This window comes from Acanthisitta chloris, unplaced genomic scaffold (assembly GCF_000695815.1).
Source record: "Acanthisitta chloris isolate BGI_N310 unplaced genomic scaffold, ASM69581v1 scaffold34607, whole genome shotgun sequence".
NCBI lineage: Eukaryota > Metazoa > Chordata > Aves > Passeriformes > Acanthisittidae > Acanthisitta > Acanthisitta chloris.
Window position 1 is genome coordinate 18,611 of NW_008683784.1, and position 25,762 is coordinate 44,372.

The 25,762-nt window shown below is 40.1% G+C and overlaps 1 protein-coding gene across 1 annotated transcript in view; it reads right to left on the reverse strand.

Annotated features, from left to right (window-relative positions):
* Positions 1-25,762, reverse strand: part of LOC103806383 (UPF0554 protein C2orf43 homolog) — a 37,421-nt gene that overhangs the window by 3,560 nt on the left and 8,099 nt on the right. The window contains exon 3 of the mRNA XM_009079069.1: positions 9,497-9,579. Coding sequence (XP_009077317.1) covers positions 9,497-9,579 — 83 coding nt within the window. The remainder of the gene's footprint in view (positions 1-9,496; positions 9,580-25,762) is intronic.

Sequence of the window (25,762 nt, forward strand, 5' to 3'; positions counted from 1 at the left end):
GTCTAAAGACTTCTTTATGCCCCATTTGGCTTCTTACATTGTCATTTCCAATTTATACTACTTCTGCTTCTTATTCTAGTCCCACATTCTTGCCCTCCAAAGTCCAAATTTTAGTCTTCTGGTTTCTCCACCTCATTCTGAGTCTCAATTCCAACCCTAGTTGCTTCTTCTAGAACATCTGTTCCCAGTGCTGCTTCTCAAACATCTGTCAGACTATCAGTTTTTCCTAGTGTCTCAGGGTTGTGTTCAGTTCAGCATAAAAACATCCAAATACAGGTAAGTGCACTGTGGTGCTTACATGTGTACCAGGCACCAAATTTCCACCACATGGTCAGGAAGGGTAGGCTCAATAATGGCATCAGTGCTTAGAAAGTTCTCAGTTGACACAGCAAGTATCTGTTGTAAGGTGAGTGAATCTGCACTTGAGGCTCCAATAAGAGCTCCATTGCTAAAGTACTGCCATCTGAGATCTTCTAGATATCTGAAGCACCTTCAAGAGACTGGCAAGTATGACGGATTTTATAGGAAACCCACAACTTCCTGGCAAAACAGCTGGAGGCCAGATGGGGATATTCCACAGTGCCAAAAATTGAGCCAGAGGTCCATGTTTAAGGGCCAAATTCCACCTTGACTTCTTCAATAGATTTCTGTTGACTCTGATGGGGTCATCTGCATCTCTAATGCCTGCTGCACCTATAGATCCCTACAAGTGAACTCATAAAGCACAACTCAGAGGCCCATTACATAAATATCTGCTCGTGTTAGGTTAACAACAGTTGGACTTGATGATCTTGTTCTCCAACCTAAATGGTTCTATGACCTCATGCAACTTAAGACTGATATGCCAGATACCCTGTTTGGTCTCCAGGGCTGCTACAGGCAGCTCTTGTATCTCATATGCCAGTCTTGCTTGGGTAGCTCCAATCCAACACTGCATATAGCACCAGAAGCCTTCCTCTGGCCAAGCAAACAGAGCCTTTGTTTCTTCCTGCCTCCTCTCTGTTTACCCCTCACTCACCAGTTCCCCTCTATACTAGCTCAGCTCATGTCTCCTTTACACTGGACTGAAAACATTCCTTCTCCAAGCTAGGAACTGTTACCATGAGAAAACAATGCATTTTCCCCTGAGCCTTATTTGTAGACATTGTAGAATCCTTTGGACTGAAATAAAAACAGTCAAGGTAGGACAGATACTTGTGTCATATATGCAACTAAAGTTTAGGTACATTGTAACCAACTAAGAACAGTTTTAAAACAGGAGGCTTGGGCAGTTATTTTGTCTGCTTACATCACGTGCAGGTGTCGGTGTGTGCACTCTGTCCATGTGCCTACGCCTGCACACCCAAAATTTCGACATACATGTTTCTTAACTGCAAACTGCCAACAGAATTCAGCATTGTTTTCAAAATGCTTCCCTATTAATGGATTATGCATTAGAGCAGGATTGCAAATAGGTGTACATTTTCAGTGATCCAGATGTTGACACAGGGCCTACAGAACCTGACATTTGTGGAGTTGATGGTCTCCCTCTGCAGGACAAAATGTCTGTGCTCTGTGCCTGTGCCACACACAGCCACAAAAAATACAGACTTTGGAATGCCACCTACTCTCCTAATATATTAAGACAGAATAATTTTAGACATATTTAAACAAAAGTTTCCAGAACACAAATCGCATCTTCATTTTAACACCAGGAGGATTGCTATTGCAGCAGGCAGGCAGGTATAATTAATGAACCATTTGTAACCAGAGGCACATGGGATCTCCATCAGTGCTAGGGAACACTGGCATGCACTGTATGGTTTGCATGGATCTGTAAAGTGCGTATTTTCCTGTGGACGGTGCATGGCTGTAAAGACATCCTGAGTCAGCACAACCACTGCACCAGCAATGGAAAACTGCTGCCAATCTAAGCATTCAGAAATGGTGAGTCAGGCCCCCAAAATAATGAAACTAGCTTAAAAATAAATAGATTCACAAAACAATAAATAGAAGGCTCTTTCTCTTTTTCTTCTGGGCTTAAACTTTTCAATATTTGCATTTTTTAACTTTTTTTGCCATGAGTGCAAGAGGATTATTTTTTATTCTTTTATAGTATTGAATGCTGAGACTCCAGGTATTCCTGTCTCAGAAGGCAAATGGCAGCTACTACTGGGCGTGACAAAGCCTGTGTGAGTCCTGATGCAACATCCTGCTTGTGGTGAGTGACTAAAACACGTCCTCTTTCAGCATCGGATGATGAGGGCAGAGAATGGAGTTGTAGGCTGTCTTTGCCAGCCATTTCAATACCATGTTATGCAATTTCAAAGTTTCAAATAGCTTTAAAGTAACAGCAAAATTCTTGTAAGTTGATTTACCATTAAATGGCTCAGAAGTATTTTCATCCTTAGCTTCTGAAAAATAAAACACAAGTCTGAATAGGGCTCTGTCAGCCTTGTACCCTGTAATATGGTATGTGTACTCTGACACTGCACAATGATGGCAGCTGCTAAGTAAACATCAGAAGAATCTGAGATTTGTATCAACAGGATGTTTACATTTTAAAGAGTTTCTAAGAAAATAATAAAGATTTCCTGCAGTTGACTCCATTGGCACTTGTTATAGTACGCATGACAGTTCACAGAAGTATAAATTACAGAGAGATTTCTTTTATGCCTCTTCCGTAACTGTCATAGGGCAGCACTGAAAAACAAAGCCAGAAAGTTAAAACATATTAATTGAGTTTCCTCTATCTCTCTGGAATTTGGTGCATGTTATAACAACTTTAAGATCTCATCACACAGGCAGGCACCACTCCAGCTGATGGGAAAGAGCGAAGGACTGATCTCTGTGGATATAAACGAGCGGCACACGTGCAATAGCGAGACTGTACCAGTGTCCTTGCTGAAATCCTTGCCTGGGATACCCTGACATTTTATCAGCATTGCTCCCACATGCAATCACTGCTTGCCACAGCAGCTTCTCTCTGGGTGACAGCTCTCAGCAGTAACCACTGAATACTTTCATTTGTTCTTGGATGAAGACTAGTTTAAAAGGCCCTAGCCCAGAATTAATTTTAGTTTCATCAAGGTTTACAGAATATGACTTAGCTTCTCTGGAATTATGAAAGTGTCTCCACCTTATCCTGCCAAAAGAATATGATAAACAACATGGGAACAGACTGGTTTGGGCCACACTTTTTTTTAACTGCTTCAGTTGTAGTTTGGCTTTACTTACCAGTTTATGGGAATTCAAAGAGCTGGCATCGCCCTAGGAAGCCCTAAATGATTTGGGATCTGGATCTCTAAGACACCATCCCTCCCCCTTCATGATTCTGACAAGGCTGAGATCAGCCAGTTTGATGGCAAGGTCTTGTGAACTTGCTTCTTAGCTTGTTTTACCAGAACTGGGATTTTTCAATGTTCCAAGGGCAGTGTGCAGCCAAAGGTTTTCAGCTGGACTGTTTTGGGAAGCAGCAGTTGACAATTAGGGGTACATAATGCTAGTTTTAAATATTGATCTGTAAGGGCTTGTAGTAAAGGCATAATGTAGTAGTTCAAGTATTTGTGATGATTTTATTTAACATAAGAATGATGACCAGTTTTGTTAAACCAACATAAATAACAAACAAAACTAGCATCCCTGTCTGGAAATGGAATGGAGAAACATTTTACTGTCAAAGAAATGAGGATGTCTGGCTAGAGTCACAGCCAGATGTAGTGACTACTTTGCAAGTGATTCAAGGTGTATCACTCCTCACCCCAGTGTCAGGTACACTGTTGGTGTTCTACCAAAAGGGCAGGGTGCAGGGTCCTGGCTGTCATGCCTTTACCAGTGTTGACTGAAAATTTTGTAAAAGGAGGAAGGGAAAAGGGCTTCTCTTTAACTCTGCTGCAGTTTGTTAGCAATGCTACCAGCTACTCTGCATGTAAACCCATGAGATCAAGTGAGGCCACTTTTATTTCCACTTTCTCACAGATAATGATGGCTCAAACTCAATGCAAAGTAAAAATGTGCTTTTAAAAAGGACGCACAGGATTTATCAACAAATCCGGGTGATTAACTTATTTATATTATCTCTGCTACTTTTAAAGACTTAAAAGCATCTCAAGGGTATATATTTAGATGTGTCAGGAACATGGATATTTCAGAAGTCAAGTCTATATAAATATGAAAATAAAAACAAACAGACCTGAAACCACTGTTTAAACAATACTATGACTGGGCCAGATTCTTCCAACAGTATTTACTGCAAACAGTATTTCCCTCTGAATATCAGCCTGACACTGTCTACATTCAGTGTCTTTATCTGTGATGAATCAGTCACATCTCTCACAATGGCAGGATCAGCATCTGGCCATGAAGGCCAATGTTGCCCACTGCTGTGCTCAGTAGCAGGGAAACTATCAAGGGTTAGTAAGGGATTGGCTATAACTTTCAAATATTCTTCAGAAGGCTGGGGAAATATTGCTCTCTTTGCATATTGTGTGCAGCACACATCTTATAACCACTCTGAAACTTCTGGAAATTCATGTCATCGCTTCTTTACTAGAATACCACACAGCATGAACGATGACAGAAGAGCTCAGTTACAGAACAAGCAAAATATTCTAGGTAAGTATATTGTGGTACATTGAAGTTTTTAAATGCTCACTGGGATCCTCTTCCACCGAGGAGAGAAGCAGCTGATCCCCGATTAGGAATTCTGGGTGCTTCAAAGAGAAGGTTGTTCTTGTGACTAAATGAGACAGGCACCAAAATCCCTAAGCACATGTGCAACTTCTCTGGCTTCAACTCTGCACCTCCAGGGAGCACAGGCCAAAAAGGATGTGAGACCAGCCAAAAAAAGAGGTGTTCTTGGCTCAAGAGAGCACTTTGCACCTATTCAGAGAGAGTGTTTGGAAGGTTTTTCACAAATGTAGGCAAGCATCTCACTCACGCTGTGGGCAGGCGAAGTATTTGTAATATTCCTTTAAGAATGTATCTTCAGATCATGCCCCTCACACTGGGAGTAATTACCAAACCCCCATGGATGTCTATAAAGACTCAAACAAAACCACTGGGCAACATCAAAACAGCTCCCTCAGGGGTCAAAATAGTTCTTGGTTGCTCAGTTTTAAAAAAATTCTCAAGCAAAGACAATTTTTCAAAAGAAAAACCTAGCAATTCTCTGTGGAAAGGAAATACTTCATTCTTTAGCTTTTATTCTAAATCTCTGCATGTCACTGTTTAGTTGATACTCTTGGAGAAGATATTTGCTGTAATATAAACCTGCATGACTTTAAATTCTAAACACACCATTGAAATAAGCAGGAAGTAGCAAACATATACTTCATTCATTTAATTTTTTCAAAACTGAATTTCTTCCTCACCTAACCATCTGTTACAAGTCACCCACAATACAGACTTCCACAATCTGAGTGAAAATAGGCTAATGTGTCCATAAACTTCCAGTTTATACTTTTCTTCTCACACAACAGTTTGGGTTTTTTTAACATCTTTTTATCTCTCCTTCAGATGTTTCCTGTCTTTTTCCTTAGCAATCAATGCAACTGCTACACCAGACCACCAGCAAAACTAAACTCAAGGAGCATATAAACCTTTTTTTATTTATTTGACATGCTAACCAAAAGAATCAGGATTTTCAGTTGGAGGAGGTGGTTTAATTGTCTTAAAAAATTAGGAACCACTACCTAAAGTTCACTGATTCAAGAATTCCTGAAATCTGTGGAAGCTCTACAATGGATTCAAAAGGGCTTTGGAGGAGATCCTATACTTCAAAATACAAATACTGTGTATTACACATGGAGTAATGAACCAAATATATCTCAATAAATACAAAATCCAAGGGGTGATTTTTTAAAAGAGAATTTCCTCTCTAAGCACCCTAGTTTTACCATTTCATGCAATACCTTCTTCATATATATTTATTGTAACAGGTTTATAAGCTTATTTGACAGAAGAAGAGTCAATAAGGCTAAATCTTGAAACACAGCAATGAATGGGGCACAACGCAGACTTGAAACGCTAAGTGCTGTAGAGAATCTCTATATGGAAATACCATTGTCCATTCCAGGCACACTAGTGAATGCCCAACACATCCATTTTTCCTGCTGCTTTTAAAATTTTTATTCTATTTGTAAAAGCTCCATGATGCTCAGTGCTGATCCATCTTTTAAGAACACAGAATTACACCCACTTCCTTTTGTGCAGGAATTAGAATAAACTTCCTCTAGTTCAGTAGTATCTTTGCCTGCAGTTTCTGTTAGGAAAGGGAGTTGGTGTTATTACAGTGAAAGAACACAGCTCAGCTTTCTTAGACATGATCAGCTAATAATTAACCACCAAAGCTGAGCAAATTTTGTATCAGTATCCCCTACCTTATTTGTTTGGATTTTCTGGTTTATCACAACCCCCCATGTCACTGCAATAAGAAGCTCACATTCCTGTACATTCCCGTACTGCTTGATCCAGACAAAGAGCTTTACAACCAATGTTTTAAAGGCTCTATCATATATTACTTTGATAGAAGACAGGTCTCCATTCTCCTCATGCAGTTCCACTGCTATTTAATGTGCACAGCTTCTGACTTTAGAAGAATACAAGTGAAAAACTTAATTATCCAAATAATATTCCAGCTCCCATTCTTTCAAACACAAATCCAAGCAATTAGCATTGTTAGACTAAAAATCTGGGGTCTGTTGATAAAATTTCTCCTGGTCCCTAACTAGTACTAATTAAAGTTAAATCTGGGCGTGGAAAGATTGGAATAATCCTGTGTCTCTTTTTCTTTCTTCTTCAGATCACAGAATGAAAATAAGATCCAGAAATAACTTTTCTATTCCACAGCAGTTGGCAAAGTCAGGTGTTAAGATTGGCTTTTAGCATGTGATCACAGCGACTACTAAATAGCATAAATTTTTTGAAGCAACAGCTTGCCAGTTCTATAGCAACTTGGACTATAGTTCCTGTTTTTATAAACTTCCAACCTTTATAAGTTAAGCCCATTTTTATTGTCAATACTCTTCAAATTTAACATTACGCCAACTCAAAATTTTTCCCTTAATTCTTACATTCCCAGAAATTACTAGAAGATGAAGAAAGAGAATCATTTTGCTTTATTTTAGACCTGCTTTTTCTTCAGTTTGCCAACTGCCTATAAGTTTGCTTCAGTTTTTTGTTTTCCTGAGTATGCTTGCCACTTTAAAAGTATGAGGACATAGAAGAATCAATAAAAGAAAGTTAACACAGGTTTAAACCAGGTCCTGTCTGCCAAGGCTATGCTTAGATTGACAGAGTCAACAAAAGCACAGATGGAACAGACCAGGACACCTGCAAACTCTTACTGTTGGCTATGGGCCTTCATTCAGTGCAAGAAATCAGTATTTTTGCACTGTGAAGCATCTGATGGTCCACCTGAAGTTGCTGGAGCTGCAGCTGATTGTCACAACCACTGTCACCATCCAACAAAGCTTTTATGCTTAACTTCAAGTATGTGTACTTATTATTAATATTTCCACAAGCACCTGAAGTCCTGCTCCTGCACACTCTTCACTTTCGTACCCTGGTTAACAGGGTGATCTGCAGTATTATCCTCATTTTCCTTGCCTGGACCTGACTCACACTTCCCACGTATGGGTCCAGGGTCTACAGCTCTGGCCTTGGCCTTTAGTCTCTGCCCCTCAAGCTACACTGTTGAGGATCTGTCTTTGGCCCTGGCCTTGGCCCTGTGTCCGAGATTGACACTGGACCCACATCGTACCCAGATGTTGCCTGGGTGGCTCCCACCTTGCAGTTTGCCTTCCAGCATGTCTGACAATCCCTCCTGGATGGACTCTGGACCCATGTTGTAGCCTTGTCTCCACTCCTGTCTCTGGCCCCCATCCCCTTTTGCTCCTGACTGTTTCTCTGAAGGGACACTGGACCTGGCTCATTGCTTTGTCTTCTCTGGAAGTGTCAGCAGACCCTGTTACTTCGCTCTGCTTGGGTGTTGTGGGACTGGATCTTGCTTGCTGAGGGCACTGCCTGTGTGGGGTCACCCTCAACTCACGGCTCCCTTTCTGTCAGGGAACAGGCAGGCACTCCAGCTCCCTGACACTCAGAAGGGTGATTCAGTCAGTAAAATCAACCATTTTCCTTGAATTCACTGGGCTTTGGATCAACCCATGGGAAGTTTTGTTTAAGACAATGAACATATTCGTAGTCTGCAAGATCAGCCCTTCAGTCTCTTCACTGAGAGTCCCTGCAAAGTGCCGAACTCTGAATGCTCTGCAACAAACAGGTGACAGCCCAGGCATGCCAGGAGCAGTGCAGGGATTCTTGTTCACATGTGCTATTTCAACTTTACATTATGAACATATGTTTCAATGCAGAGAAGGCAAATGGGATAAATAAAAAATAAATCTATTTTCAGCCAAAAAAAGAGACTGATTCATGAAATGAACTTTGCACCATATCTATTTAAAAGGCACGAAGTAATTTTACAGAGATCTGGGACCTTTGTCCTAGAAAATTCCATTCTCTGAGGAAAATCTCTGCCAGTGCAAAGTGCTGGAATCATTCTTACAGCAAAAGACAGGGATGATACAAAAAAATGGAGGGAAGGAAAGGGACACAGTAGAATAATACATTCTACTGATTATCTACTCACACAGAGGCTACTCCAATAAAGTTTATTAAATGTGACAGTTTTCTGGCTCATAAGCCATGTGGAATTGTCTGACCATGGCCACACTATTAAATTATCTCAGCATCCAGGGTGACCACAACAGAACTCCAATTAGGCACAGTTCCTGACCTGTGCCAACCCTTGAACTGTGCTCTATGAAGTGAGTGGGAGAATGCTATCAGTCCAGACCAAAACTTTACAGGACCTCTTTCAGCAATAAACACAAACAGATGAGAAGGCTCAGTGCAGAAAGGTCCCTGAAAAAATTAATTTACCTGTACAACAGTAGCACCAGCCTCTGAGGAATTTCTCTTACACTACATCCCAATGGCTGAAACTGTGGACAATAATTTTGCTGACTCTCCTTTCTACTATGCTTTGACACCATGGACAAATCGAGCCTGGAGAACCCCATGATATTAACTGACACCACACAACACGGATGGTAAGTGTTCTGCTTGACCTGTGCAGCAGCAAAGTCAGAGGAATTGGTCCATCAGCCTGCGCTTGTGTCCTGGCTGTCTGATCAGACCCCAGGAAACTACTGGCCTCACTGGGAACCACATCTCAGGTTCAGCCAGAACACAGACTGTTTCTCCTCCAACAAGGAAAACACACCAGATAGGTTGGTACATCTGATAGCAGTGAATGCTCCATCTACAAAGGTGTGGATCACAACATTTTAAGGATCAGTGACACCCAATGGCTTCTCTAAAGTAGCTGGAATGAGACTCACATAAAACCAGAATCAAGCCTGCTGAAATTCTGGTTTTGCACAAATATAACTGGATGTAACATCTCCTTATACATGTGGGATTCCTGTGAAAACTCTGAAGATTAAACAGTTACCTTCTTTAGGTTTTGTTTTATGGTTGTACTGTCTCTCTCCACCACCTTGATCATTTCTTGGCTTGCCATGTACAGGATGTTGGCTGCAGAAAAAGAAAAATGCAATAATGTAAGTGCACAGGAAATCTTTTAGAAAAAACAATATGGGCCCAACCCTGCAAAAAGGCAGGGCAACTGGAGCAACCATCATCCTGGCAATTCCATGGAGAAGAATCCCACTGACAGAAACAGCTGAATGTATCTCATCCAAACAAATGATTAAAAAGGCATAAAGACTAAACTAAGTCACCTCTTATTAAATAATTCAATAATTAGTGGAAAGGGAAAGACACCTATGTAATGTAACTCTACCCATCTATCTTACACACTTATGTATCAGCCCATGGTGATGACTCTTTCTCTCCCCTGACCAGAGAAGGAACTTGGATGACTAGCTTTCACCACATGCTTTTAGACGATTAAATTACTGACATCCCAATATGCAAAGTCATTCAAATATTTAACACAAATAATAACAAAAATAATTGCAACTACAAGTATCACTGAAAACAGCAGTCTTGCATAATATTGGTGGCACCCACCTAGCCAGGACTGGCCTGGACACCAAATGTCTAAGCCTTACCTTTCTGGAATGCAAAGTATTAAAAATGACTCAGTGTAATTCACTGTGAGTTGGTCTGCAAGATACTGTCTCAGAGATATAAATGATCGAGTCTAACATTTGGATGCCTAATTAATTTTATGAGGCGCTGGGTTCTGGCACGTCCCATGTATGTTAGGCCCCACTGGGAACTAGGCACTTCTGAAAAGTGGGATGATTTGCCTGGTTGTCTGAATGTTCACAAATTTAAACATTTTGACACAGAAGGGTCACACTGTGTCTACCTAGCCTGGCTTCTGTTACAACAGAACCCACAGAAGCTCAATGCACAGTCCCAAACCTGACTTTGCACAAGCACTTACCTGCAGTATTATGAGTTTTGCTGCTAGAACAAACTTCATATATTCAGCTACAGAATCAAGAGTTGCTACATGACCATCAATGTTGCATTGATGGTCATGTATCTGAGAGAACCTCCAAAGGATGTTCAGACTTACCTAGTTTTAGTAAGGGCTATCCATTTCTGACATCAGTGCTGCACTGAAGAAATGTGAAGCTAGCCAAAGAATTAGCACTTCTTGCACCCTTTACTCTTTTGCCCAGTCAGCTTACTGGATTAATAAGATGACCAAGCCTCTCCTGACCTCACAACCTGTAGTATCCATGCTTGAGGATCACAGAGACATCCATTACCCGCATGTGGGAATGTAGGACAATATTCTCCTTTGCCACTAGTTTGCAAAAACAGCGGAAGACCCTGAGCAGCTGAATTACCTTAAAGCTTTTCAACCTCCAGGTCCTAGAATGACTGAAAGCATTTTAAAACACTAAATCTTCTCCTGAAAAACAGGACAAAATGGAAAGGCTTTGACAATTTTAAAATTCTGAAGCAGTGAAATTTTGTACACAAACAGTTAATGACAGTGTTAGATCTGATGTTACTTTGAGACAGGAGTAAAACATTCTCATACTGTGAGATAGGGGAGGAAATGGCAATCACATAGGTCTTTGGTGGCAACCAAAACATGGAGTTGGCTGAATTCCAGCAGTGCTCTAAGGAAACAGAATGCCAATGGAAAGATGAGTGATGGTGCCGGAGATCAAATGTTAAAAGACAAAACCAGTGCTCTCAAGTGAAAAAAAAATCCTAGCAAGTAGTATCTACTGAGCCAGCCAAAGAAGATGCAATTCAGTTACACACCTGCAGAGCTCTGTCTTCTTCAATTGAACACTGAACACAGCTAGTGCAAGTTCTTCCTTCCCAGTCAAGACAAAATTGAGTTGCAGATGTGACATCATATAGACAATCCACCACATTTGCTGGTCCCATCCTACTCTGCTGGGCAAAGGGTTCTCCATTCAGTTTTCTACCATCTTACTGGTTCCTCTGTCCTATCTCTTTTTCTTGGTGAGTTCTGCTTATATTTCTGAGTTGCTTATGCATTTTTTCTTCAGTAACTAGTAAGAAATGCAGTGGAATTCACACACTTAGTAAACTTAGACTTGTTATAGAGATCTTAAAAGTAAAACAGTAAGACAGCAAAGGCAGTAAGGGCAGTACTTTAGAAGGAACCATCTCTGAATGCTTGGGTACTGTGCAAGAAAGGGAACCAGGAAGGCAGGATTAAGCTAAACCGGATGAATGGCAAGGTTCAAGAGTCTATTTCAACCAAACAGAAATCCTTCAAATTTTGGAAACATGATCCCAGGGAAACCAATAAACAGGAACTTAAACTTCAGCAGGCGTTAAGTAAGAGGAAATTGCAAAGAGCAAAAGTAGGCTTCCAAGAACAAACATTACAAGACTTAAAAATAAACAATAAAATATTCCTTAGGTATACCAGAAACAAGATGCCTACAACAGAATTTGTACAGGCTAAGGGAGTAGCTAAATGAGATAGTTACACTATTTGGAAGCTAAATTACTTTCCTTTATGGCATCTAACTTTCTTGTTTAATACATTCAGGAGATTTCTGCTCTCTATATTTTTTCTCTGGCAATAAGAATTTCTCTCTGAGTAGTGAGGTATCAAGAAGTAGCAATGGTAGAGAATACAGAATATATCAGGGCTAGAAGGTATATTTAAGAGTTTTAAAGAACCTAAATGGAGAATTGTTGAGTTGATGACAATCTTGTTATCCAAGAATCACCCTGTCCAGTGGCTTGGGGAGTAGAAAATACTGTCTAATTGCTACTGATTTTACAAAGGAAAATAACATTTTACTGATCTATAAGTTCTTCAGTAAACACAATCAGATGACAAAAACTACAGGTCTTCTAAAAGTTCCTTTTCACATATCACACAACAAACTGGCTGGAACTAAACAGCTCTAAAATGAAAGGTTGCAATGTGTTACAACGGAGTCTGGAAGCAAAGAAAGAAGATCAAGATTAGATTAGATAGTCTGGTTTTCTTAACAGCAAAGAACAAGGTCTAGATTCATCACAATTTTAAAATAATAAATTTATAATAATGAAATTTAAAATAATAATAAAATTTAAAATTTTATTGTAAAATCTCTACATTATCATTGAACACAGCTGGTGAATTGATCATTTCTGGGATGGATTAAACCACCTCTCAAGATGATGCTCCTTTAAGTGACATGACCTTTGGACCTTAACTTGAATAAGTGCCTAAATGAATCCTGGCCTAAGATTCTAGTCCAGCTCCATGTTAAAATCATGGCTAACTTATTCCTTAATGATCTGGTCAATGGATAAGTAGTTTACTGACAGCATTTGCAGAGGACAAATGTCAGTTTGTGAGGAACAGGCAGTGAGAATATGAGAGACCCGAAGAGGAGAAAAAAACATCAATGCACTAGCAAAAGAAATTCAAATTAAAGAAATGATAAGCAACATACATGCAGAAAAAAGCCCCAGAGTATTTTTTTCCATTACAAGCTTATAAACTAATGCAAAGCATGGGATCAGAAACCAGACCCCCTTAAAATGACTGCTGTTCCCTGTCCACATTAACCAAAATTCCAATCAGATCATTTATTAAGTCTCATAAATAGTATGAGGATGATGATAGAGAATTCTGCAGCACCATTATAGAAATCACACAACACGACCACACCTGAAGAACTGTGCATGCTGCATGCTGACAGTCACAACCTCTGTGAGACACTGCGAAACCAAGAATGGTGGTGAAAACAGCCAAAGTAGTACAATTACAGATGTGCTGACGCCATCATGTTCATGAATGTTCATCACATGCTGATTTTCTCTGTCTTACAGCACAATACACAACAAAAAAGGAAGTACTTTTTTAATGTCATATGCAATTAACTCTGAACCTCAGTGCCACAGGAAACTGATACACCTACACAGTTACCACATTCACGTTAAGTGTGTCGCCCTGAGACACTCTAATTGCAAATGCAGTTAATACAATTAATCTTGGGGCAACCATCTACAAAGGTCAGATAACTTATACTTGCAACTAACTCTCTTTTTAGGTATCATTCTCCATGTCTGCTACCATACTTGGTTTCCTCTGGATACATCCAGTGGCTCATCTCTTGAAATTTTATGACACAGTCCTTCAGCTCAGACTAGAGAGTGTCTCTCTCTTTAACAGCAGAGATGTACCTCCTTCAGACCTTGTATCTCTTCATATGTATGAAACTCATGCATCACTTTACAATGCAACAGGTTAACCCACAAAACATTGTGGCCCATGATATTCCCAGGAATTTTCCTGCAGTAATATTGCTTAACCAGTGATTTACCATCCTTGTGCATAATTTAATTACAGAACAACTCAGCTCTTTAAGGAACAACAGCATTCTCCTCTCCATGCCCCCCAAACACCTCTTAGCTTGTGAAGGTCACTGATTCTGTCCCTCTCCAACGTATCTGCAGCATATTCTAGCATGGTGCTATCTGTAGCATCAGCAAACACACACCGTATTCCACCAGTTGCACTACTGAATACTACAGGAATTAAGGTAAGACTGTTATAAAAACCTGTAACCTACATCTTTCCAGTTTCAAAAATCCTCCTGAATCCCATTTTCCATACAGTCATACATCTGTCTAGTAGTTGTTTCAGGTATGACCTATTTCCCAAACTTGTTATAAGAACATAATGGGAGATACTGCAAAAATCTTTATTAATATCAAAATATCCTAAATCCACTGCTTTCCTCTAATCCACAATGCACTGTAAGATATTTAATGCCTGTGGAAAGCTATATTGAAAGAGATACCATTATAAAGCAGGAACAGTAACCTTCTCTCTTGCTGCTGTGGAATGTCAATCTGGGCTTCTTCAGAAAAGCTATTTTTCTCAAAAGCTAAGTCACAAGTTCAGGGAGAAATCTCTCTGCTATTTCCTAATGCTATACTCTGCTAACCTTGGCATTTTTTGAATATTTAGTTCTTTCCTTTTCAAAAAACCTTGTTCTGTTTCCTTATTTCATGAATACCAAGCTGCTTTTTCAAAGGAAATAACTCAGAAAATTTACTTTTTTGTGTGTGCAATTAGAAAGTCATCTCAAAAGGCTCTCAGGGACTGTTACTATGAGGATTTCAGCAACTCTGAAAATCAAGCTGTGAACTGGGCACAACCAGAAGCTGAGGCTTACAAAAATGAATGGCCTCCAAAATCTTTCGCTAGGCTTTGAAGAGGAAGGTTGTCCTGTGAGATCACCTCAGTGCTACCTGGTGTCTGGAGAGACTTCTGACCTGTGTCAATACTTGCTTTAGCAGAAAATCTCTAAAGATTCCCAGAATCATTACCAAGAGTCCTGAAAAAATATTTATTCAGTTTTGTTGTCATGATTTCAAGTAGAATATAAAATGCAACCTAGACCCCATGTGCTGAACTTCCTGGGTGATGAAGCTGTCTCACCAAAATCTGCAGAATGAGTCACTGCACAAGATAAAGCACATCCAGGAATCTGCAGGCCCCTGGCTCAAAATGCAAACACAGGGAATGCACATAATGTGCCGTGCATAAGCTGTGTCAGAGTTGTGACCTCAGTGTTCATGCTCAGTTAGGATGAGTATGCACCTCCAATCTGTCTGGCATTCACCACTGTATCTCACTACTCACTGAAGACAAAAATACCTGGGGTTTAGTAAAGGCAAAAGAAGACTGAAATCAGCATGCTGAAAAAATCATTATCCATGAAAGATAAGGCTGTAGGATGAAAAAGGTCAGAAGGCCTGGAATTTTTCTGAACTATCACTGAAGTCCTCTGAGACCCTGTGCAATTTACAAAATCTCTGTGTCTCAGTTTCCTCATTTTAAGAACATGCTTCAGGCTGCTATGACAATGAAGTGTGTTTTGTAGACTGTCTTAAAAATACTTGAAGTGAAAACCATCGTATAAAAATGACAATTAGTCCTTGAAAGATACATTTCTTTAACAACAATGACATTTAGAGAGCCAAATTGATCACGCCCCTATAGAACTGCCCAATACTACCTTGAACATTGCATTTTACAGTCAGCAAATAACAAAATTGTCAAAGTTATGTGATGAAGGATACATCAAAACCAGAGCCAAGGGCTAGCCTGGAAGTGCCCAAAGTCAAAACGTGCCTCTGGAATGGAAGTGGACTTGTAGAACTTAAAATCTCTCACTGAACTGGCTTAGTGATGCCAACACAACAGGCTTGGAGGACACAATACTGTGCACATACACGCTTTGCCTATGATGTGCTGTCTCTTTGCTTATAACAGGAATGCTTGAAGTGACAGTGTTAAATATCACAAGGACCAGAACTGTGATAGAATCAAAATGATTGGTGGAGACCTCTAAGATCATCATGTCCAACCATTAGCCTACCACTCCACTGGAACCCCTAAACACTAAACCGTATCTTCCAGCACCAGATCCAGATGCCTCTTAAAACACCTCCAGGGATAGCAAATCTACCATCTCTGCAGGCAAACTATTCCAATGCCCAACCAGCCTAACAGTGAAAAACTTTTTCTTAATGTCTCCCCTTCTCTCAGCTTTTGGCTGTTCCCTCTAGTCCACTCACCGCAGACATGGCAGAAGAGACCATCTCCCACCTCTCTACAACCCTCTTTCAGGCAGTTGTAGAGAGCAATGAGGTCACCCCTGAGCTGCCTCTTCTCAACGCTAAACAAACCCAATTCCCTCAGCTGTTCCTCATACAACATGTTTTCCAGACCTTTCATGAGCCTCGTTGCCCTTCCCTGGACTTGCTCCAGTGCCTCAATGGCCTTTCTAAAGTGAGGGGCCCAAAACTGAACACAGTTCAAGGTGTGGCTTCACCAATGCCAAGTACAAGAGTATGATCGGTTCCCTAGTCCTCTTGGCATCACTGCTCCTGATACAGGCCAAGATGCCACTGGCCTTCTTGGCCACCTGTGCACACTGTTGGCTCATACTGAGATGGTTGTCAACCAGTAATTCCAAGCCCCTTTCTGATGAACAACTCTTGAGCCACTCCTCCCCCAGCCTGTAGCACTGCATGTTTGTGTCCCAAGTGCAGGACCTGGCACTTTGCCTTATTGAACCTCATGTACCTCATGAACCTCATGTCCACAGCCCATTCATCAAGTTGGTCCATGTCTCTCTGTAGAGCTTTCCTACCCTCAGGCAGATCAACACTCTCACCCGACTTAGTGTCACCCACAAATTTAATGAGGGTGTACTCAATCCCCACATCCAGATCATCAATAAATATCTTAAATAGGACTGGCCCCAATACTGAGCCCTGGTGAACACCACTAGTGACCAGGTTCCAACTGGATTTAGCTCCATTAACCACAACTATCTGGGCCCTGCCATCCAGGCATATTTTTGTCCATTGAATAGTCCATCCATCCAAGCAGTGAGCAGACAGTTTTTCTAGGGGGATGCTTTGGGAGAAGATGTCCAAAACTTTATTGAAATCCAGATAGACTATATCCACAGCCTTAAGGACATCTTCAGGACAGCTTCTTCAGGACTATGAGACATCTAAGATCAGGCTGTTCATCCTTACTTCTCCACAAGTGTGTCTTGTCTGTTGGGACGTGTTTCATTGCAGCTGCTTCTTCAGGCTGTCATGACTAACCAAACATCCAGTCAGATTTTTATCCATTGAAGAGTCCACCCATCCAAGCCACAATCCGTTTTCTCTATAAGTATGCTGTGGGAGACAGTTACAAATGCCTTGCTGAAGTGTAGATATACCACATCCACAGCCTCCCCTTCATCCACTAAGTTGGTTGCTTTGTCATAGGAAATCAGGCTGGTCAAGCAGGACCTTCCTTTCCAAAGTCCATGTTGCTGGGCTTGATCCCCTGGTCACCCTGCATGTACCATGTGATGGCACTCAGGATGATCTCCTGCATGACCTTGCCCAGAACCAAGGTTAGGCTTACAGACCTGTAGTTCCCCGAATGCTCCTTCTGACCCTTCTTATAGATGGGTGTCACATTTGTTAATTTCCAGTCAGCCAGAACTTCTCCAGTTATCCAGGACTCCTGTCAGATGATTGGAAGTGGTTTAGCAAGTTCTTTTGACAGTTCCCTCATTATCCTGGGGTGTATCTCATCAAGGCTCTGTAGTTTGAAAATAGGTATTTCTTCCATCAGTCCCTAACTGATACTTGGTTCAACTGAAATAAACTGATCCTGTCATAAAATGAAGATGTATGCCATGATTGCTTGAGTTTTATGAGAAGCTGTGCATTTGGTAGAGCTTTCTGCTGGAACCAAGCCAGTTTTACCTGCTTGGGAAACTTAACCAGTGGTAAATAATGAAAACATTCAGTGCCTGAAAAACCCCATCACAGCATGACTACAACAGGATGGGTAAATGAGATGAACACCACATACATCAGTTCTTTTAGTAACTTGGATATTCAGACTCTGAAATAAGAAGGGAGTTCTCATGGACACGAATGTGGGTGCTTCAGAACTCCAGTCAGAGTCCCACACAATGGCTTGAGAGCACTAGGCAAGGATGATTGCAGTATCAAGGCTGGAGCTGAATCCTAAATCCTGTTTCACAGAGATTTGACCTAAGAAGCCATCTCTATCCAGTGGGGATACATACACTGCTGTTCTCTCCTGAAAAGACTTTAGAAGAAAGGAACAAAGTTGGGGCTTTTTTTCTCATCCTTTGTCTGCAAGGCAAAAGCCCAATACCTCTGTGCTCTCAATTCCCATCTAGGAAACAGACTCCTGAAGATTTGGTCTTGAACCAGCCTAGGATTTCTAGGAAAGCAACATACAGAAGCTCTTTAGCATCTCCTGTAAACATATTTTCACTTATTCAATTTGTTTATCTGGTTTAACAGTCTAAAGCAAATTTCAGTGGGCTTTGTTCTTAGTTTTCATGGTTTAATCCCATTTCTTCAAATCTGCATTTATGCATATGCTGGGCTGATGCATTATGAGTCAGCCTGGGTCAGTGAGATAATCCAAAGCACAGAAAGTGAAGCTTATAACATGAACCTTTGCAGTATCATGGCCTCTGTAAATATTCCTTCATGTGGGTTTTACACATAGCAACTAGGAAAGGAAAACCACTTCTCAAAAAACAAACCAACAAAAAAAGTGGTTGCAAACCTACAGAAACTGGCCAACATGCCTGGGGACAGCTATAGAACCCCAAAGCATTTTTAATACATTCTATTCCATCCCAAGTTGCTGATACCCCTTGTAATTCACAGCCAGGACACCAGAGTTTAAAAATCCTATTGTTAATTATGTAACTATCAAACAATAAAGCCTTAGAGCTTAAAAGTGAAATCAAAGTTTTAACAGACAAATACCATGTTTTTCATGCTTTAACACATAAATATCTCCTTAAAATATCCTAACTTTTTATATGCAGATCTTTTCTATACACAGACTACCTGGAAAATGGAAGGCCTTCATTTATTCCCAGGTCAGGCTTATGAAATTAACTGCCAACTTAGTTTCTCCCCATGATCCTACCAATGACCTTTTTCCTGCCCTGGGTAGGATCATTCTCTCTCCATGGATTAAAGCTGATTAAGGATCAGTGTCAGTTTAGTCTCATACATTTGCTAAGCAGAGACAACAAACTGTGCCAAAATGTTTTTGATTTATATGTGGGGGTTTTGTGATAGAGGAATCCTGATTGGGCTCAAATCAAGGATCCAGAAAAGAAAAGAGTGCTTTATATCACTGGTAGCTCTTTAACCCAAAGTGTCACAGCAAGGACTTAATATCCTTCAGCTAAATTATTAGTTTCAGGAACAATAATGACTGAAATCAATCAAGCTTTTCAGTGCATAGGGTTATTTAACCACCAATTCAAGTAGCCAGTTGTTAGATGAATACCTGTATCTATTGAGCTGCACTTCAAACACATTGATACAGCCACAATACAGCCAAGAAAAAAAACATGTGAGATAGAAAATTTCTTGATTTTAGGGAAACACATGTCTAGCATTATTTTCTAAAGATTTTAGAACTATATCCCAAACCAGTATGATGTCATTTGACTCAGTGGATATCAACAGACCTATGCTGGAACTTGGAAAGCTGTGCGAAGTCCAGGGAAGAAACATATTTTTAACTCAGGACAGAAAAACTTTATGCTTGATTCTTGAAGCAATACAGAGATTTCCTGTACTTGGACTGAAATACGTGTTTTCCCTCAAGTCTTTAAACTTCTTGATTATTGAATATCCGAAGATTATTTGCTTGCTTGTTTGCAAGAAAAAGACTAGATTAGGGCCAGATTAATTGTAAACTCACACTAGAAACTGAGGGGTCACACTATGTTATCTGTGGAAATTTAAGATGAGTTGGAACTATGTCTGTATGGAAAGAAATCTTGAAAAAAATTACTTACACGTGAGTAAGTAAAATACAGAAGAAGGTTATATATTTCTGACTTAACCCTGACAAACTTCGAGAGATATACATGCCCTTGATTAATTTAAAAATCAGTTCTGTGTTGTGGTGCCATGACTAGAGCTCATTCTGTGTGGTTTTGCTCTGTAGTCTGTATCTTAATTACATAAAAATGATACTGTGTTCTTTGCTGGGCTAAGGAGATGAATTCACTGTGACAGAAAGAATAGACAGAGATGCCACACTAATGAAACAACAGAGACAATAACAAAGGGAACAAATCCTTTTCAACTTCATTGGCTAATGAATTTCAGGAAATCATCAGAATAGTTTCTTTGCCAACAAAAATGAGTGGTTGCAAAGATAGTCTCAATCTAGACACTTTAATGGATGCACACACATTCTCTAATAGCTTGTGTTCATCACACTAAAATAAACATCAGACTACAAAGGGTTACCCGAGCTCACTTATTTCCTTACTGCTGCTGGTTTCAGATTATGTTGACTCTATCAACAAGATTGTGGCTGTAGGTGTAAATTTATTAAGTCCCACACATCATCATATTGTTCCGTTTTCTGAGTAAGTAGAAGCTATGCTCTGGAATGGATATAGGGAGAAACACGAAGCCAAATTTTTATTTCAAGGTTTAGATAGCACAGTTTTGACGGCATCTACCTTGGAAGAACATACTATATGAGTTTCTAGAGTGGACAAATTCAGAGGAGAAGAGGACCACAGCCCTGCCTTCATCATGCTTCCCAAATCCAAATCTGGTGCCACTACTCATACCAACCAACCCCTTGAGCAGATGAATACAGAGAGTGGAGAGACTTCATTGCCTTAGTATATCTCAGTATGAGAATGTTTTCATTCACCCAATTTTGAACTAATTTTTCAGCCACACTTGTCACTCTCTCTGAGAAAATAATCTGCTCAATTAGTTCTGTATCATCATGAGTACTTACCATTAGTTCTACTAGACTCAGATAAAAAAATGAAGAGTGGCTGTAACTTGTTTCCTTATTCCACATTTCTTATATAAAAGACTGAGCAAAGCTCTTTATTAGATTGCATCCTCTGACATTAGAGACTTACAGGTTTGCTCTTAAACCCAGGGCATAGCATAGCTCTCCCAGACATGGCTTGATGGTTTGGCAAACGATGGTGCCTTTCATTGTATCATCATCATTTGATGATACACAGCTCAGTGGTTGTAGAACAATCTGCTCCATTCTTCCATAAATGCCACTCTGTAAAGAATATGTTTCCACACTGACTTGCTTTTGATAGCCTTTCGTTTCTTCACTGACTGACAGCTTTGTAAAATGCCTTTCCTAGTCTATCTTATCCCCTTTAAAGCTTCAACTGTACCATCTTTTGCCTTGTCACTTTCTCAGGTTCTGCTTTGACAATTGTGAAGTCAAATTTCCACAGTTTGTTTTCTCACAACCGCTTTCCAACAATCAAACCATTGCTGCTTTCGGAGATATAAATATGGGCTATATCTGCACCATTGTGCAGTTCATAATTTCTTGGTATCTGTTATGGGATTCACCTAATTAAATGTGGATATCTGAAGGTTAGTTTTTCTTCCCTCACAGTCAGTGAAAAGTACACAGTTCATCTCATCCTCAAGCAGTGACCGAGATAGATTCAGCAAGTGTTACCTATATGTCTTCATAGACAATGACAGGACTCTAAGGGGATTAGTGAATCAATAGAGCTCTATGTTGTAAACATGTAAAGTACTTCTGTTCTAGCATAGGTGTTACCCTTTTGTGAAAATATTCAGCCAATCTTCCTCTCATCTTCCAATTCTCTGTATCAAACTGCCAAATATTCTCTGCCAATTTCTTTCTCTGCTTTATTTATATCCTGTAAGTACACATACATATATATATATATATATATATAAAGCAAGGCATTATGGCAACTAGCTGAACTAGTCTATATGTTCCTATATTCCTTCCTCTACAACCATCAAGTACACGACACACTGCACTTTGGAGAGGTCAGAATTTTCACAGAACAAGTCCCCTGAATCCATCTGTCATACTTTGGTGGCCATAATGTTCAGAAGGTCTCCTTGTCTTTAATATGTAGATGTAAAGACAAGTTCATCCATCCTCCTCCTTTCTCCCTGCTCTTCTTTCCCAAGCATGTTATAGATGTCCCTTCGTGTTGATATTCCAGTTCCGTCAGTTCTCTCACCTGTGTCTGTTAAGCCAATCAACTAATAATTTTAATGATTTTTAAAGGCTTGAAACACTTAGTGTTTTCCATACTTTGAAATTTACATTACCTGCACATCATGCAGCCCATCCACCATCTTCCTGCCACTAGGCCTTTGGTCCCTTATGAATTTGTTTGTCTACCATAATTTTAGATCCTTCACAAGCACAAATTTGCTCATAATGATGAGAAAAATCAGAAAAAGTTTTTATCTTTCCCCTTAAACTCCTCATCAAACCTTCTTTACTAAGTGCTTCAATGCTAATTGCCTTTTCATGGTTAAGGAAGCCAAAGCTCCCATGACATTGGTGTGACTGAAAGTTCTCAAACCTCTGTACACCTGTGCTTACTTGCAAATATGCAAAAAAACCTTGAGGAAGCACAGTGGTTTTAATGGCCATTTCTTGTGCTCTGTTAAAAAAGAAAGCAACCTCATTATCCGGTCATTAGTCTCTCACTCTCTATAGTTCGTTTCTATACTTCTTTCTTTCCTGTGTTGACACTGCAGTTTCCCAGGACAGTTCTGATGCTCTGCCTTACAAAGCTATCATTTACTGTCAAGTATTTCACAGAATGCATCTGCTATTTCACCATTTGCCATTTAATTGCTATTACTGGTATTATTTTAGACTCTTGTTTGTGTTGGCTAAGGACCACAGTAGAGACTGGGGAAACATTTTGTCAGGTACCAACAGTACTGCACACAGAAAAGCCTGAAGTGAACCTTTCTTCTGTCACACAAGGGATTTCCACAGAACCTCTACTAATTAATCCAGAATGCTTCATTGATGCCTCTCATAGTAAAAATCTGTCTGGCAGCAGCGTAATTTCACCATAATGTTATTACAAAACGCTTGAGAAATATTTTAAAATATGCAGAACACTGTCAATTTGAAATTCACATTCCTGGCTTCTGCAAATATGAACCAGACAATATACAATTAAATTGTTAATTTGCTGGTAGTTGTAGCCAAAGTGAAGAGTCCTAACTAAGTGCCTGATTGGATCTTTTTTTGCAACTGAGTTATACTGTGTGGGAGAACTAAAGGTCCAGTTAAGAGCTGCTTTCAGTGTGTCCCTGACACAGTGTCAGGGACCTTGACAGGCCTGGGAGATGGGACAATGCAAACCACATGAAGTTTAACAAAATGAAGGGCAAGGTCCTGCATCTGGGCCAGGCTCTTGAGGAAGCAATCTCTGTCATTCCTCACAAAGAGTCAGAAAACAGTGGTAAGAACTAATAATACCAAACAGCACTGTAATTTCCTATGGGGAAAACATATTTTATACCAGTAATTATTGCCAACAGCAATCTTGGAAATCTCGTATAACATTATTTAAAACATCAAACAGAAGGAACTGTTTTTTATCAAAGATGACTAATGCGGGAGGAACATGTGCTTCCACACATGCACACACACATTAGATAAGTTTTGATGTTTAGAGGTTAACAAGTTGTAAACATTGACTTTGGGGTCTGCTTAAGTTTACACTTGAATTTAGAATGAAAACACAGCAGTTAATGTACAACCATGATTGACATGAATAGGCAGAAATAGCTGAAGTTGCTATGGATGTGCTTCTTCAATCTGCTTGGTACTACAGTTGCAGGAAGATCAGAACTATACAAGAAAATCAGTCAGCTGTACTTGAGAAAGCACAGTAGAGGCTAAAGGCAAAAATTAAAAGTTATTCAACAGTTATACCCAGGTGCTTTATAAACAATAGATGCTTTGTTAAGGAGTGCGAAAAACACTCATTTACTTTGTGTGATGAAGCATGTGCAGTAGGGTGTGTGATGGAAACTGAAATGTCTATGGATGTAATCCTGCCCTAAGTTACTTTGGAACAACTCCCATCATGTTCAAGTGACAAAACTATCCTTTAGCTAGAAAAATTAATCTCCGGTTTAAGCTCTCACATACCATGGCAGATGGCTGTGATAATGGGATTTCTGCTAGGGTTCAGACTTTTGGTCATGGAAAGTGTCTGCTCCCTTAACCTGCCAGAGGGGCACAGAAGGGTCTGGTGTAGGTGGTGCTCAGTCCACAGGGAATGGACAGGATGGACACTGTCTACAGCAATTCAGAATGTCCTCACTGTGGTTCCTGCCTGAGCTCTACTGGGATTAATATGCTCTATTAGACTAGGGTTTATGGATGTGAGTAGTTACATGGAGGTCAGTTTAAGTACTTTGCTGGATTGAGACCTGATGCTGACAGTTTCTTGAGGAAGCCTGATGAAATTCAACGACTGGACCACCCATCCTTTGAACAAGGTGAACTTCCTCTCAGCTGGAGTGGCTTTGATTGGTATGAAAGCTGAACTTTATACCACCCTTCATTAAACATAAACCGCTGTTTTAAAAGCGCATTTTAAATACACCTGATCACTGCACTAAGCAGCAAACTCTCCCGCGCCACTGGGTTTGCTCAAGATAAGCTAGCATTTCTTCCACAGATCCATGAAGGCTCTGTAGGCATTTTCTCCTTAGCAGCACTGTCACATGAAAGAATTAGTGAGCCCTGGTGGATATTTGCATTACAAGGTGTAGAAGCAAAGTGGATTGCCATAATGCTTTAGCTGACCATAGTAGTTACATCCAGTGTCCCCTTCAGGCACATGGAATGACAGTTGCCACATTAGTTAGCAGGTCTGTAAATACCATTTTCCAAAATAAAAACCTTATTCCAAGACACAAATCTCTAGAGTTTACCCATGGGTATGGATTTAGCACATATTGAAGTGTTTTGTTGGTACTCTGTGATGAAGGAGTTCAATGAATCAAGCCAAATTCCCAACCAGTAAGCACAGCTTATGACAGATTCAGGAGCTCTACTTCAGATATTCTTCAGGGGAGTTTAGACAGACACATCTGAGACAAAAGGCATGAGCCTCCTGCAGAAAGGAGACCTTCCTCTGAATTCAGAGGGCTTTGTATAGGGCCCAGGCAAAATAAAGTGCCAATTTGCAGATGACAGTCTGGCAGGGGCTAACACAAAGCAACTGTAGCTGGTAGCACTTAACTGGCATATATTTATTTTCAACATCCTTTCTGCTTTGTTGATGTTCCCTCTACCTTCTTCATGCCATTTACAACACACCATTAGACTCACTTCAAATTTGTGGGAGTAAATCACATCCCTGGGGATGAAACCTCACCAGGGGTGAATAAACAATCTCCCCTTCCCCAACCAAATCCCAGCTGTGCCTCACATTTCATGGAAATGATCAGCAGTTCCACTATCAAAACATTCACGCCTTATGAGTAATATTTATGATGGGACTTTTTTATGTTGGGTTTTCCCCCCAAGAAGAAAAAGGGGAATAATTAACAGAAATAAACCCAATGAGAAATTTCCACATTATTACTTTTATTTTCATAAGGCTTTCACAGGAAAGTAAAAGCTTTTGCAAGTAATAAAAGTCCTTGTTAAACATCTTTCTTTCTTTCGTTTGGAAATGGGGTAAATTATGAAGCAGATTGACTTTGAAAAATAAATAGGGCTATAAATACATAAAATTCGTTGCCTTCCTCCAGTAATTTAATATGAGCATCCTATTCCGAAATAAGGAAAAGTTTAGTTCACTGACAGAAAGAATAAAGCAGATGTGAGGTT